The following is a 16,837-nucleotide window of genomic DNA, read 5'->3' as shown; positions in this document are numbered from 1 at the left end:
TACAGCCTGGGATCTCCTCATTCAGAGCCATCTTTCTTTCTCAGAAAGCTATCCAATCCCCACCTCACACTCAGTGTCCATGAACACAGACCCTCTCACACACTCACACACTGTATATGTGAGCACCCAACCCGACAACCCCCTCCCACACACACACACCATGTGTATGAACACCAGTCAAATAGTTCCTTTCTGAAAAGAACTTGTTAAAAATAGCCCTGGGCCGGTTTTCATGCTTTCTCTTTCCTTTATCTGCAATGTCTGTGTCCCCAACACACCTCTTGTTCAGATAAACGGCCTCTCTGCACATCAGGCTGGCCTTGAGCGCACAGCTAGCTTCCTGCCTGCTACAGCTTCTCAAGCACAGGGATGGGAGGCACGAACCCCCTCAGTGAAGTCCTAGTACAGGCAGTTTCGTTTACAACCTCAGTTCTGAACTGTAAGAACTCCCGACTCTGGGTTAGAGATCCCTCCGTGATTAAGAACTTCTAACCCAGGGGTGCTGACTTCTGTCTTTAATCCCAGCACTTGGGAGGCAGAGGCAGAGTTAAAGCCAGTCTGGTCTACAGAGCCAGAATTCCTGTAAGAAACCCTCTCTGGAAAAGGAAAAAGCAGAAAAACAAACAAAGTCCAGCATTTCCTGTTCCTCAGCCTGAGCTGAGTCAGCCTCTAACTGCCTGGAATTCGAGCTCTGCAGAGGCTGATGCTGCCTTTCCGGCCTCTGTGGCACCAACACACATGTGGCATAAACATGTAAATAAAACCAATCTTAAAAAGAAAAAGAACATAATAAAAATTAAAGTCTGGTTCTATTTTCTTATATTTTTGGTTGTGAGCCTAGCCTTTAACGGCTGAGCCATCTCTCCAGCCCTCTGGTTCTATTTTCTAAGAAAGTTTACGTAGCTTTGGAAATACCTTAAATTTTACTTCTAGAAAGATCTTTATAGTGTGCAAGTACTGGATCTATTTGTTATTTTTTTTAAAGATTTACTTATTTTATGTGTATGAGTGTTTTGCCCGCATGTGTTCCTGGTGCCTAAGGAGGCCAGGAGAAGTGCTAGGTCCGCTGGAACTGACATTATGGGTACGTGTATTCCATCATGTGTGTGCTGGGAATGGACTCTGGGTCCTCTACAAGAATAAGTGCTTTTAATCTCAGAAGAGCCATTTCTCCAGCCATTACTATACATTTATGCAGACCTAACAGAAAATCAGACAAACATTAGGCATTTAATACATATGTGCTAAAATTTATGTATATTATGCCTTTCAAGTATTTATAATTATAATTTACTTTGTACTTTCTAATAAAATACTGAAAAATTTTAAGTGTCATGTACTAGTATAAGTATGTATATTTCCTTTAGTAACTACTACATCTAAATTTCCCAATGCTATCAGTATAATGCACATGTAAAGACTTTTTATTTTTCATTATAAAAATAATTCTCTTTCTCTGCCACTTTATTATAATATTTTTCAGAAAGAAAGTTGGGGACTGGGGCCATAGCTTAGCGGTATAGGGTTTGGTTAGCGTTTGTGAAGCCCGGGATTTGATCCTATACACTGAGCCCTTCCTAAATTCCCGTGGGGACTTCTCTAGCAGTCATTTAGACTCTACAGTTATGTTTCCTCCTTTATTTCCTTCCTTTTATTTTCCAGTACAGGGGATTGAACTTGGCCTCACTTATGCTAAACAAGTACTCTTCTGAGCTCTTTTTACTGTCTTTGTTGACCATCTGTATCTGTTCACCGTTTTATTGATGAGCACAGCTAATTTTGGGGATTCATTTAAATGTGTATCAATATTTTGGCACTCATTTCATCAATATCCATGATTTTTTTCATTAAAGCCACTTTGGAGGTAAGTATATTAGTACAGCATTTTTGTCCATATAATTCTGTATCTTATCTTTTCACTAGATAGAAGAACATTTCCCATGTTAAGGCTTTCTTTCTTTCCCTTTGTTTTGATATTTTTGAGACAGGGTATCACTATGTAGCTGTGGCTGACCTGGGACTCACTATGTAGATCACATTGGCCTCAAATTCAGAGAGCTCACCTGCCTTTACATTCCAACTGCTGGAATTAAAAGTGTACCACCATGCTTGGGGTCGCTATTTTTATTTTTTAAATTTATCATGTGTTGTGTGTGGCTTCACAAAATTGTCATCTGATCTTTACATGGCATGGCATATATGCCCCCCAACACACACACACACACACACACACACTAATGTGAGTTCCAGGGATTGGACTCAAGTTGTCAGGCTTACATGAGAAGTTCCTTTACCTTTAGCTGAGCTATCTCACCTGGTGTGACTATTTTAAAATGGCTAAATTATATCCCTCAAGGGAATTTATAATTTATTTTGCATTTCTTTATTATTGACTATATTGTTCTACATTTTTCTCTATCAGAAAAAAAACAGAACATTATTAAGTGCAAAGACTATTTCCCATTTGTATTACTTTCTTAGAATAGGTCTCAGAAGAGCAATTATTAGGGCAAAATATATGACAATTTTGGTTAATTTTACGTATTGCCGAATTGCTTTCCAAAATGCCAAAAGATAGGTCATTAAGGAGCCTATCATAATGCTCATCAGAGAGGCTTCAAATACAGAGACCCACAGTCAAACATTAGAGAGCTTGGGGAATCCTTCGGAAGAGGGGAAGGAAGGATTGTATGAGTCAGAGGAATTAAGGATACCACCAGAAACCCCACAGGATCAACTAATCTTGGCCCATAGGAGCTCATAGGGACTGAGGTGACAATCAGGGAGCCTACATGGGTCTAACCTAGGTTCTCTGTATATATGCTGTGGTTTTGTAGCTTGGTCTTCTTGTGGGAATTCTAAAAGTGGGAGCAGGGGCTGTCTCTAACTCTTTTGCCAGCTTTAGGGACTCCTTTCTCCTACTGGGTTGCCTAGTTTAGCCTTAATATAAGAGTTTACGTCTAGTCTTATCATAACTTGTTTGCTTGAGATCCCTGGGAGGCCTGATCTTTTCTGAAGGGAAAGGAAGAGTGGATCTGGGGAAGAGAAGAGGTGTTGGGGTGGGGGGAGGGACTAGGAGGAGAGGAGGAAGAGGAAACTACACTCAGGATGTAATATATGAGAGAAGAATTAAAAAAAGAGAAAGATATTTTAATGTGAATGTTCATTTTTCCTCTTAACATTTGGAGTCAAATGTTAACATGTTGTTGGTGATATAAATCAGATATAATTTACGTGAAAGTAATCATTCAATCAGCAATTATACTATGTGAGAGGGATGGAGGTTGGCATGAGAATTTGCCCCAGAATAGGAAAATGAAATGGCACCTATGCTAAATTATCTGTCTAAATGGAATCGCAAACATCAGGAAAAAAAAAAGGTGAAGGTGTAGATGAGAAAGAAGGTACTGGAGAAAAAGACAGTAAAATACAGACCTGGGGATCTAGTTTTGTGGTATCTATCTTGTCTAGTATACTGTTATCTAGTATATAAGGCCCCGCTTCCATTCGTAGTATGGAATAAAAACTTACACTGTCACTGTGATTTATAGTGGGTGTATTTTACTTACTGCCTTTAGTCAGTTACTATCAATATAGTTGTCATAAGGTAATGATATGTACAGTCTATCATTATTCACCACCACACCTTAGGAGATTTAAACCAAGGCTATGTTATATTGGTCTCAGATAGGATTTCCATCCAGGCTTAGTTACTCCCTTCAAAGATTATGTGCCAGAAACCAAACCAAAGTTTTTCCCCCCAATTTTTCAGAATTGGGGATCAGAACTGGGGATTGAATTTAGGAAAGCATGCTACCATTAAGTTATAACACCCCCTCAACCTAATTCCATGTACAAGTATTTTTAAAAATGATTTATTTTTATTTTATGTACATTGATATTTTGCTTTTGTGTGCGTCTGTGTGAGGGTGTCTGATCCCTTGGAATAGTTGTGAGCTGCCACGTTAGTGCTAGGAATTGAACCTGGGTCCTTTGGAAGAGAGCAGACAGTGGACCAGCGGCTATTTATACATATTATCTTCAGTCTTCATTTTTTTCCTTGAGACACTATAGGCTTGGTTAACCTTTTATTCAGTTAACTAGGTCCTGTCTTATAGAAAGATAAACCTTAGGGGAGCATTTAGAAACTTTGTCCCTTGGTTCCCAGAATGAAACACAATAAAATGATGGGTCCTATTATTTAAATATATATGCTTTATTTAATATTTTTGCATGTACTATGTTAAAGATGCTCTATAAGACATGCTGTTTTCTACCAAGAAGCCCATTTGGGAAACAAAGATAAGAATGAAAACTACTTAAAAATAAGCTTTGGTTGTAGTTCAGTTTTAGAAGCTTGCCTGTATGGGAGAGATCCTGGCTTCAATCCAGGGTAACATCAAAATGTCAGAGGTAATGTTGCATGGCTATACTTCCATCACTCATGAGGCAGAGACAGGTGAATTGCTATAAATTCTAAGCCAAACTGATTCATATCCAGAGTGCCAGGCCAGCTAGGGCTACACAGAGAGACTTTACTTTTCTGCCCCTGCCCCCAAACCTCTCAAACTAAGCTGAACCAAATCAGAGTAAATACTGCACAGTTTTATAATTAACTGCTAAAGTGTGACAGTGAATATAAAAATTAAAAGAAGAGTAAGCCAAGGGTGGTTTAGTTGTGGAGTGCTTGCTTAACACTCATGTAACTGAGTTTGACTTCCTCAAACTGCCAAAGGTGTTACAAAAAAGAGAGAGGAGATGTCAGCAAACTGTAGTGATTGCCAAACGTTTCATGGATGTTGCTTGTAAGACTGGCATAGATTTTATTTACAGGAAGGCAAAAGAAAGAGGTATAATTCAGGTTAAAGTGAACCAGACGAATAACGATACGAAAATGGGAATGCCCAAATTATGTTCAGGGGGCAAGATAATTTCTCCTAAGAGATGGTAAGTTTTCTGTGAGGAGAAGTGGATTGAGGTTATGTTTGAAGGGTCAGGATCTGACCCACAATACCAATATAAGCATACAATGTACTAGAAAAAATATACAATTGAAGGTGGAGAGTATCTTAACTGGCTAAACAAGTGTTTCCCTTTGTCTAGATTGAAGAAATTGCAGTGAACCTGTGGAACTGGGCAACAGCTAAGAGACTAGAACTGTCTGTGAGGAAAAGTCAGGCAGCTAAACGTACGTATACATTTTGTGACCCATTATAAAAATAGTCTTACTAGCCATTGGGTAATACTCCTGAAGTTTAACTGTTTTGACAAGGTCTTACATAGGGATTAATTTGTTAAATAACAACCAAATAGTTTCTGTTTCCTAAGCTAATAGTTTCCTAGTGTTTGTGATTTTTTTTAGAGGCATCCTTTTGTCAATACCAGTTTTAAGGTACCACTGAAAGATAGTTTGGGAATGAACAAGGGTGATCAAGAGATGGGAGGATAAAACCTGGAGGAAATGTGAAAGAACATGGGTCACTGGGAAGACAAAGTCAAAATTGTCCAGACTCCTAAGACCTTTCAAATAGTTGCTTCCCTTTCTGCTAACTTTAGGATGAAATACATTGCCATGTGAGCATTTAGATTTTTACATTTTTATTTTGTGTGTATTGGTGTTTTGCCTGCATATATATATATATATGTACATATACATATATATACATATATACATATATATACATATACATATATATATGCATAGACATACATAAGCTACAGACGGTGCCAACATGTGGGTGCTGGGAATTGAACTCAGGTCCTCTGGAAGAGCAGTCAGTATTTCTAACTATGAAGCCATCTCTTTAGCCCCCTGAGGTAAGCCAATAAATATAATCATAAATTACCAAGAAAAACTGTAGAATTTGTTTCTACTTTATAAGACTGGAAAATGAGAACAACCAAACAAAGAGAAAAACCAAGACAAACATCTTTTTGGGTGCTTTAGTTTTGTAAAGGTTTAGCTGCTTTAGTGAAAATGATTAAGGTCTAATGTGCTGATAGTTACTGTTTTTTAATAAGGATAGTGATGGAAAATGCATTCAAGAGAGTTACTATTTAATTATAAAGGACACATTGAAGTAAAGAACTCTGCTTGGCTTTGTAAAGGTGATTACTTTTTTCTGTATACAGCAATATACTGTTTATGTTTGTGAATATAAATGAAGTTATACAATTTCAGATGAGGTAGATAGTAGTTGATATAATTAAGAGTATTCTTGCTTCCTGGTTGCTGCCGCTGCAGCTTCCTGGTTGCTGCCGCTGCAGAGAGCCCCTGGGCAGCACCCCACGAGCGAACCTGAGCCTCGGGACCACAGGTAAGACCAAATTTTCTGCTGCAAGAAAGCTGCCTGGTGAGCTTGGGACACAGGAAAGCAGAATTTCTCTAGGACCGGGCACGTTCTGTGTTTACCGGAAGTCCCACACCCGCGGATCCCGGCCCGCAGCAGCTCTCTGCTCCCAGACCCGGTGAGAGAGAGACCCAACCGCCTGGTCAGGTGGGCACTCCTGAGGCTGCAGAGCGGAAGAGACCACCAACACTGCTCACCCCTGCCCACATCCCTGGCCCAAGAGGAAACTGTATAAGGCCTCTGGGCTCCCGTGGGGGAGGGCCCAGGAGCGGCAGGACCCCTGCCAGAGACACCGCCGGACCCTGAAGGAAACAGACCGGATAAACAGTTCTCTGCACCCAAATCCCGTGGGAGGGAGAGCTAAACCTTCAGAGAGGCAGACAAGCCTGGGAAACCAGAAGAGACTGCTCCCTGCACACACATCTCGGATGCCAGAGGAAAAAGCCAAAGACCATCTGGAACCCTGGTGCACTGAAGCTCCCAGAAGGGGCGGCACAGGTCTTCCTGGTTGCTGCCGCTGCAGAGAGCCCCTGGGCAGCACCCCACGAGCGAACCTGAGCCTCGGGACCACAGGTAAGACCAAATTTTCTGCTGCAAGAAAGCTGCCTGGTGAACTCAAGACACAGGCCCACAGGAACAGCTGAAGACCTGTAGAGAGGAAAAACTACACGCCCGAAAGCAGAACACTCTGTCCCCATAACTGACTGAAAGAGAGGAAAACAGGTCTACAGCACTCCTGACACACAGGCTTATAGGACAGTCTAGCCACTGTCAGAAATAGCAGAACAAAGTAACACTAGAGATAATCTGATGGCGAGAGGCAAGCGCAGGAACCCAAGCAACAGAAACCAAGACTACATGCCATCATCGGAGCCCAATTCTCCCACCAAAACAAACATGGAATATCCAAACACACCAGAAAAGCAAGATCTAGTTTCAAAATCATATTTGATCATGATGCTGGAGGACTTCAAGAAAGACATGAACACACTTAGGGAAACACAGGAAAACATTAATAAACAAGTAGAAGCCTACAGAGAGGAATCGCAAAAATCCCTGAAAGAATTCCAGGAAAACACAATCAAACAGTTGAAGGAATTAAAAATGGAAATAGAAGCAATCAAGAAAGAACACATGGAAACAACCCTGGATATAGAAAACCAAAAGAAGAGACAAGGAGCTGTAGATACAAGCTTCACCAACAGAATACAAGAGATGGAAGAGAGAATCTCAGGAGCAGAAGATTCCATAGAAATCATTGACTCAACTGTCAAAGATAATGTAAAGCGGAAAAAGCTACTGGTCCAAAACATACAGGAAATCCAGGACTCAATGAGAAGATCAAACCTAAGGATAATAGGTATAGAAGAGAGTGAAGACTCCCAGCTCAAAGGACCAGTAAATATCTTCAACAAAATCATAGAAGAAAACTTCCCTAACCTAAAAAAAGAGATACCCATAGACATACAAGAAGCCTACAGAACTCCAAATAGATTGGACCAGAAAAGAAACACCTCCCGTCACATAATTGTCAAAACACCAAACGCACAAAATAAAGAAAGAATATTAAAAGCAGTAAGGGAAAAAGGTCAAGTAACATATAAAGGGAGACCTATCAGAATCACACCAGACTTCTCGCCAGAAACTTTGAAGGCCAGAAGATCCTGGACTGATGTTATACAGACCCTAAGAGAACACAAATGCCAGCCCAGGTTACTGTATCCAGCAAAACTCTCAATTAACATTGATGGAGAAACCAAGATATTCCATGACGAAACCAAATTTACACAATATCTTTCTACAAATCCAGCACTACAAAGGATAATAAATGGTAAAGCCCAACATAAGGAGGCAAGCTATACCCTAGAAGAAGCAAGAAACTAATCGTCTTGGCAACAAAACAAAGAGAATGAAAGCACACAAACATAACCTCACATCCAAATATGAATATAACGGGAAGCAATAATCACTATTCCTTAATATCTCTCAATATCAATGGCCTCAACTCCCCAATAAAAAGACATAGATTAACAAACTGGATACGCAACGAGGACCCTGCATTCTGCTGCCTACAGGAAACACACCTCAGAGACAAAGACAGACACTACCTCAGAGTGAAAGGCTGGAAAACAACTTTCCAAGCAAATGGTCAGAAGAAGCAAGCTGGAGTAGCCATTCTAATATCAAATAAAATCAATTTTCAATTAAAAGTCATCAAAAAAGATAAGGAAGGACACTTCATATTCATCAAAGGAAAAATCAACCAAGATGAACTCTCAATCCTAAATATCTATGCCCCAAATACAAGGGCACCTACATACGTAAAAGAAACCTTACTAAAGCTCAAAACACACATTGCACCTCACACAATAATAGTGGGAGATTTCAACACTCCACTCTCATCAATGGACAGATCATGGAAACAGAAATTAAACAGTGATGTCGACAGACTAAGAGAAGTCATGAGCCAAATGGACTTAACGGATATTTATAGAACATTCTATCCTAAAGCAAAAGGATATACCTTCTTCTCAGCTCCTCATGGTACTTTCTCCAAAATTGACCATATAATTGGTCAAAAAACGGGCCTCAACAGGTACAGAAAGATAGAAATAATCCCATGCGTGCTATCGGACCACCACGGCCTAAAACTGGTCTTCAATAACAATAAGGGAAGAATGCCCACATATACGTGGAAATTGAACAATGCTCTACTCAATGATAACCTGGTCAAGGAAGAAATAAAGAAAGAAATTAAAAACTTTTTAGAATTTAATGAAAATGAAGATACAACATACTCAAACTTATGGGACACAATGAAAGCTGTGCTAAGAGGAAAACTCATAGCGCTGAGTGCCTGCAGAAAGAAACAGGAAAGAGCATATGTCAGCAGCTTGACAGCACACCTAAAAGCTCTAGAACAAAAAGAAGCAAATACACCCAGGAGGAGTAGAAGGCAGGAAATAATCAAACTCAGAGCTGAAATCAACCAAGTAGAAACAAAAAGGACCATAGAAAGAATCAACAGAACCAAAAGTTGGTTATTTGAGAAAATCAACAAGATAGATAAACCCTTAGCCAGACTACCGAGAGGACCCAGAGAGTGTGTCCAAATTAACAAAATCAGAAATGAAAAGGGAGACATAACTACAGATTCGGAGGAAATTCAAAAAATCATCAGATCTTACTATAAAAACCTATATTCAACAAAATTTGAAAATCTTCAGGAAATGGACAATTTCCTAGACAGATACCAGGTATCGAAGTTAAATCAGGAACAGATAAACCAGTTAAACAACCCCATAACTCCTAAGGAAATAGAAGCAGTCATTAAAGGTCTCCCAACCAAAAAGAGCCCAGGTCCAGACGGGTTTAGTGCAGAATTCTATCAAACCTTCATAGAAGACCTCATACCAATATTATCCAAACTATTCCACAAAATTGAAACAGATGGAGCCCTACCGAATTCCTTCTACGAAGCCACAATTACTCTTATACCTAAACCACACAAAGACACAACAAAGAAAGAGAACTTCAGACCAATTTCCCTTATGAATATCGACGCAAAAATACTCAATAAAATTCTGGCAAACCGAATTCAAGAGCACATCAAAACAATCATCCACCATGATCAAGTAGGCTTCATCCCAGGCATGCAGGGATGGTTTAATATACGGAAAACCATCAACGTGATCCATTATATAAACAAACTGAAAGAACAGAACCACATGATCATTTCATTAGATGCTGAGAAAGCATTTGACAAAATTCAACACCCCTTCATGATAAAAGTCCTGGAAAGAATAGGAATTCAAGGCCCATACCTAAACATAGTAAAAGCCATATACAGCAAACCAGTTGCTAACATTAAACTAAATGGAGAGAAACTTGAAGCAATCCCACTAAAATCAGGGACTAGACAAGGCTGCCCACTCTCTCCCTACTTATTCAATATAGTTCTTGAAGTTCTAGCCAGAGCAATCAGACAACAAAAGGAGATCAAGGGGATACAGATCGGAAAAGAAGAGGTCAAAATATCACTATTTGCAGATGACATGATAGTATATTTAAGTGATCCCAAAAGTTCCACCAGAGAACTACTAAAGCTGATAAACAACTTCAGCAAAGTGGCTGGGTATAAAATTAACTCAAATAAATCAGTTGCCTTCCTCTATACAAAAGAGAAACAAGCCGAGAAAGAAATTAGGGAAACGACACCCTTCATAATAGACCCAAATAATATAAAGTACCTCGGTGTGACTTTAACCAAGCAAGTAAAAGATCTGTACAATAAGAACTTCAAGACACTGAGGAAAGAAACTGAAGAAGACCTCAGAAGATGGAAAGATCTCCCATGCTCATGGATTGGCAGGATTAATATAGTAAAAATGGCCATTTTACCAAAAGCAATCTACAGATTCAATGCAATCCCCATCAAAATACCAATCCAATTCTTCAAAGAGTTAGACAGAACAATTTGCAAATTCATCTGGAATAACAAAAAACCCAGGATAGCTAAAGCTATCCTCAACAATAAAAGGACTTCAGGGGGAATCACTATCCCTGAACTCAAGCAGTATTACAGAGCAATAGTGATAAAAACTGCATGGTATTGGTACAGAGACAGACAGATAGACCAATGGAATAGAATTGAAGACCCAGAAATGAACCCACACACCTATGGTCACTTGATTTTTGACAAAGGAGCCAAAACCATCCAATGGAAAAAAGATAGCATTTTCAGCAAATGGTGCTGGTTCAACTGGAGGGCAACATGTAGAAGAATGCAGATCGATCCATGCTTATCACCCTGTACAAAGCTTAAGTCCAAGTGGATCAAGGACCTCCACATCAAAGCAGACACACTCAAACTAATAGAAGAAAAACTAGGGAAGCATCTGGAACACATGGGCACTGGAAAAAATTTCCTGAACAAAACACCAATGGCTTATGCTCTAAGATCAAGAATCGACAAATGGGATCTCATAAAACTGCAAAGCTTCTGTAAGGCAAAGGACACTGTGGTTAGGACAAAACGGCAACCAACAGATTGGGAAAAGATCTTTACCAATCCTACAACAGATAGAGGCCTTATATCCAAAATATACAAAGAACTCAAGAAGTTAGACCGCAGGGAAACAAATAACCCTATTAAAAAATGGGGTTCAGAGCTAAACAAAGAATTCACAGCTGAGGAATGCCGAATGGTTGAGAAACACCTAAAGAAATGTTCAACATCTTTAGTCATAAGGGAAATGCAAATCAAAACAACCCTGAGATTTCACCTCACACCAGTGCGATTGGCTAAGATCAAAAACTCAGGTGACAGCAGATGCTGGCGAGGATGTGGAGAAAGAGGAACACTCCTCCATTGTTGCTGGGATTGCAGACTGGTAAAACCATTCTGGAAATCAGTCTGGAGGTTCCTCAGAAAATTGGACATTGAACTGCCTGAGGATCCAGCTATACCTCTCTTGGGCATATACCCAAAAGATGCCTCAACATATAAAAGAGACACGTGCTCCACTATGTTCATCGCAGCCTTATTTATAATAGCCAGAAAATGGAAAGAACCCAGATGCCCTTCAACAGAGGAATGGATACAGAAAATATGGTACATCTACACAATGGAATATTACTCAGCTATCAAAAACAACGAGTTTATGAAATTCGTAGGCAAATGGTTGGAACTGGAAAATATCATCCTGAGTGAGCTAACCCAATCACAGAAAGACATACATGGTATGCACTCATTGATAAGTGGCTATTAGCCCAAATGCTTGAATTACCCTAGATCCCTAGAACAAACGAAACTCAAGACGGATGATCAAAATGTGAATGCTTCACTCCTTCTTTAAATGAGGAAAAAGAATACCCTTGGCAGGGAAGGGAGAGGCAAAGATTAAAACAGAGACTGAAGGAACACCCATTCAGAGCCTGCCCCACATGTGGCCCACACATATACAGCCACCCAATTAGACAAGATGGATGAAGCAAAGAAGTGCAGACCGACAGGAGCCGAATGTAGATCGCTCCTGAGAGACACAGCCAGAATACAGCAAATACAGAGGCGAATGCCAGCAGCAAACCACTGAACTGAGAATAGGTCCCCTATTGAAGGAATCAGAGAAAGAACTGGAAGAGCTTGAAGGGGCTCGAGACCCCAAAAGTACAACAATGCCAAGCAACCAGAGCTTCCAGGGACTAAGCCACTACCTAAAGACTATACATGGACTGACCCTGGACTCTGACCCCATAGGTAGCAATGAATATCCTAGTAAGAGCATCAGTGGAAGGGGAAGCCCTGGGTCCTGCTAAGACTGAACCCCCAGTGAACTAGTCTATGGGGGGAGGGCGGCAATGGGGGGAGGGTTGGGAGGGGAGCACCCATAAGGAACGGGAGGGGGGAGGGGGATGTTTGCTCGGAAACCGGGAAAGGGAATAACACTCGAAATGTATATAAGAAATACTCAAGTTAATAAAAAAAAAAGAGTATTCTTGTTTATGAGTTTAGCCCTCCATTAGTTTGTTTAGAAAACAGTTCTCTCGCTTTACAATAAGTACAGATATTATTGCTTCCAGGTGCCTTAACTTCTGTAGCTCTGAGGAAAGAATAAGAATTTGTGAAAATAAATGCATTAATCCTTAAATATGAGGGGTATAGCGGATGAAGAGGGTCTCCAGCCCTAGGATTTTTTTCAACATACCGAATTTATCAGTTCTTATTTTTGTTGTTAGTGTTTTAGTTACTTTTAAGATAGGGGCTTGTTATATAGCCTAGGCTGGCCTCAACCTTGATCTGTATCACAGGCTGGCTTTGAACTTGAAATCCTTCTGCTTCAGCCTCCCTAGTACTGGGATTACAGGCATGCCCTACACATCTTGTTTAAATATCAACTTTTTTGTTTTGTATTTTTTTTTTTGAGACAGGGTTTCTCTGTGTAACAGCCCTGGCTGTTCTAGAACTGTTTCTATAGTCCAGGCTGACCTCTAACATATAGAGATCTACCTGTCTCTATATGCACCACCACTGTCCAGCTATGTATCAGTTCTTTTTTTAATTTTTCAGAATTTTTATTGGTTATTTTATTTATTTACATTTCAAATGTTATCCCTCTTCCCAGTTTTCACTCCAGAAACTCCATACCCCCCAATGTCTATGAGGATGCTCCCACTCCCACCTGACCACCCCAGCATTCTCCTACACTGGGGAAAGGAGTCTTCACAGGACCAAGGGCTTCTTGTTCCATTGATGTCCTACAAGGCCATCCTCTGCTACATATGCAGCTGGAGCCATGGCCCCCCATGTGTACTCTTTGGTTGGTAGTTTTGTACCTGGGGGCTCAGGGGGCTCTGGTTGGTTGATAACTGCTGTTCTTCCAATGAGGTTGCAAACCCCTTCAGCTCCTTCAGTCCTTTCTCTAACTCCTCCATTGGGGACCCCATGTTCAGTCTGATGCCTGGCTGTGTATATCGCCATCTGTATTGGATCAGATACTTGGGTTGTACTTTGACATAGTAAAGAGTTAGCTATCTTACAGGAAGATTTAAGCAATTTGTTTACAAACTATGTTGATTAGAAGATAGTTTGTCTCTTTATAAACGAAATTCAGTATGCCTGGATTATGTTAATGATGGAAAAAGTCACCAAGATTTTTAGTTTTTTATAATTTGGAAGAATTATGGAATAATGAACAGAAATTGGGAAGCCTAAAATAGAGGACATGCTTGTAAATTTTATTTGTGTGTGTGTTGGGGATTGAAGGCCTCATGCATACAGAGTGAGCACTCTTGTCACTGAACTTTATCTCTACCCGTAAAACTGTTTGTGGCAACAGAAATATTAGAGATAAGACACTCACATCTAGGCTGAGTCTGTAGTTTTGTCAGTTACTTATGTGAAGGTGGTAGCTGTAAGCTGTAATAGTAGTTGAGTTCTCTGAAGGAGAAAATAATGATTCTCAAGGAAGCTAATCTTTGGGAGGACAATTTTAATAAAGTGGTAAAGTTGAGAATCATTGTGCTTCATGAGTGGCAAGAAATAGAGGCAGATGAATTATTCATTTCAAGAAGTTTGGGGGCTGGAAAAGTTTTTCTTGGTTAAGAGCACTGGATGCTCTTCCAGGGGACCTGGGTTTGATTTTCAGCACCCACATGGTGGCTCACAACCGTCTGTAAGTCCAGTTCCCGGAGATCTGACACCTTTTTATGGCTAACTTGAGAGCACTAGGCATGCATGTGGTGCACAGACATATATGCAGGCAAAACACCCAAGCACATGAAATAAAAATGAAACAGGTCATTTGTCGAAGCCAGGAGTGTTGGTGCACGCCTTTAATTCTTGCATGCAAAAGGCAGAGACGGGCAGAGCTTTGTGCGTTGAGGCCAGGTTGGTCCACACAGTAAGTTCCAGGCTGTTGATATCTTGTCTCATAGAAAGGCTAGAAGAGGGGCTGTAGAGATGGCCCAGTGATTCGGAGAACTTGGTGCTCTTCTAGAAACTCAGATTCAGTTTATAGCACCCACATGGTCATTCTCAACTACTTTAACTCCGATTGCAGGAGATTTGACACTTTCTTGCCTCTGTGGGCAGTAGGCATATTTGTGGTACACAGACATACACGCAGACACACACAGACACACACACACACACACACACACATAGTTATAAAACAAATTTTAGAAAATTTAGCACTGAAAGGAAGAGAAAAATGGGTTGCAGGTTTGAAACACAGTGAAGTTATTTGTTTTTCTTTTTCTTTTTCTCCTTTTTGAGACATGGTTTCTCTGTGTAGCTCTAGCTGTCCTGGAACTCACTATGGAGTGTAGTCTGGCCTTGAACTCACAGAGATCCACCCCCCTCTACTTCCCGAGTGCTGAGGCTGCATGCATCGCCAACTTTTTTTTTTTTTTTTTTTTTGAGGTGTAGAAGACGGGACTGAAGATAACTTTAAGAGGGGGAGTAATTGAACTATCAGGGCTCTTGGAAGTAACTAAACAATTAATAAACATCATCGAAAAGAAAGGAAACAGTTCAAAACTGGAAACTCAAATCAATGTAAACATTCAATTAGAAATTATTTCACTGAAGTATTTGTCAGAAGAAATAACTTTGTTAAGAGATAGATTTTTACATTTCATGATAAGCAATAAAAATCTAACTACTTCATTCATCCTATAATTTTATCTGGAAAGTATTTCTTTTACAGTGGAACATTTATTAGAAATGGTACCAGCATGGGTAGAAGGATTACTTACATCTAGCATAAAGTTGACATGGAGTTCAGCTGGAAGAGTACTTGTTCAGAATGTGTGAAATCCTGGGTTCGACTTCTAACACTACATAAATTAGGCATGATTATGCATGACTGTAATCCAAGCACCCTTGATTCCTTATGAATTCGAGGCCAGCCTGGGCTGTATGAGACTGTCTCACAAGAAGAAGGTTAACTAGTTCAGTAAACTCATTTTTAAAAACTTGCATATGCTTTACAATAAGGCAGAGTACAGATGTGAACAAGTTACAGTTATACACTTTCCTATTTTCAGTGACAGACAACTGTATAATAAAGGCACCTGTATTTTATAGATTATACTTCAAGAACTTTTATGTCACCCAAAGAAATATTTAGAAGGTTTCAGATTTTAGAAGAAAACAAATTACTCCGCTATCCAGAAATTGGTTTGATGATGAATAAGCTGTAGGTTGCCGCTCTGCTGAGGATTACTTTGTCAGAGTGGGTCAGGAGCATTGCATGGAATCAGATATTCTCAGTGAAGATTTAACTCCTACAGAAACGAAAATGTTAGAATTATAAAGATTATAATATATCATTAAATATATGAGACTAAAAGTAGTAAGCAAGCAATTCATTTGATAAACTTCAGGTTTTTTACTTTTGGAAAACTGATTATTTAGACTGGTCTTTTGAAATTCCTGTTTGGGGCCTGGGAGGTTAGCTCTGTGCTAGAACAATCACTTGCTATGCAAGCTGTTTGAACCTTAGCATAGGAAAAAGTAAAAGAAAAGATTAAAAGATATGCTGGCTGTAACATAAAGTGAATTCCATGTGTCTTTTTGTGCTTTTTGTTTTATTTTGGTATTTTTGTCTTAATGGGTTTTTGTTTGTTTTGATTTTCCTTTGAGACAGAAAGAGAGGGAGTGAGCGAGCATGAAGTTGGGTGGGTAGGGAAGTGGGAAAATCTGGGAGGAGTTAGGGGAGGAGAAAGAACATGATCAAAATACATTTTATGAAAAATATTTTAAAGAAAAAACTATTCTGGATGTGGTGGTCCATATCGTAATCCCATCACTGAGGAGTTGAAGTCTAGAGGTTCAGGAGTTCAAAGCTAGACTCAGTTATATAGTAAATTTTGAGGCCAGTCTGACCCACATGAGACCCTGTCTCAAACAACAACAAAAACTCAGACTAAACAAAACCCACAGCAAAACTTTGCAAAAAAGAAAAAAAAAACAAATAAAAAAC

General features: G+C 39.8%; 1 protein-coding gene across 1 annotated transcript in view; it reads left to right on the top strand.

The window, feature by feature from the left end:
* The window catches only part of Tex11 (testis expressed 11), a 263,533-nt gene that overhangs the window by 18,708 nt on the left and 227,988 nt on the right, over nt 1–16,837 (top strand). Inside the window, exon 4 of the mRNA XM_008773302.4 lies at nt 5,104–5,188. Within this exon, the coding sequence (XP_008771524.1) occupies nt 5,104–5,188 (85 nt within the window). The remainder of the gene's footprint in view (nt 1–5,103; nt 5,189–16,837) is intronic.

The sequence above is a fragment of the Rattus norvegicus genome, chromosome X, assembly GCF_036323735.1.
Source record: "Rattus norvegicus strain BN/NHsdMcwi chromosome X, GRCr8, whole genome shotgun sequence".
NCBI classification, from domain to species: Eukaryota; Metazoa; Chordata; class Mammalia; order Rodentia; family Muridae; genus Rattus; species Rattus norvegicus.
The sequence above is the reverse complement of the archived record's forward strand: the minus strand, read 5'-3'. Positions and strand labels throughout refer to the sequence as shown.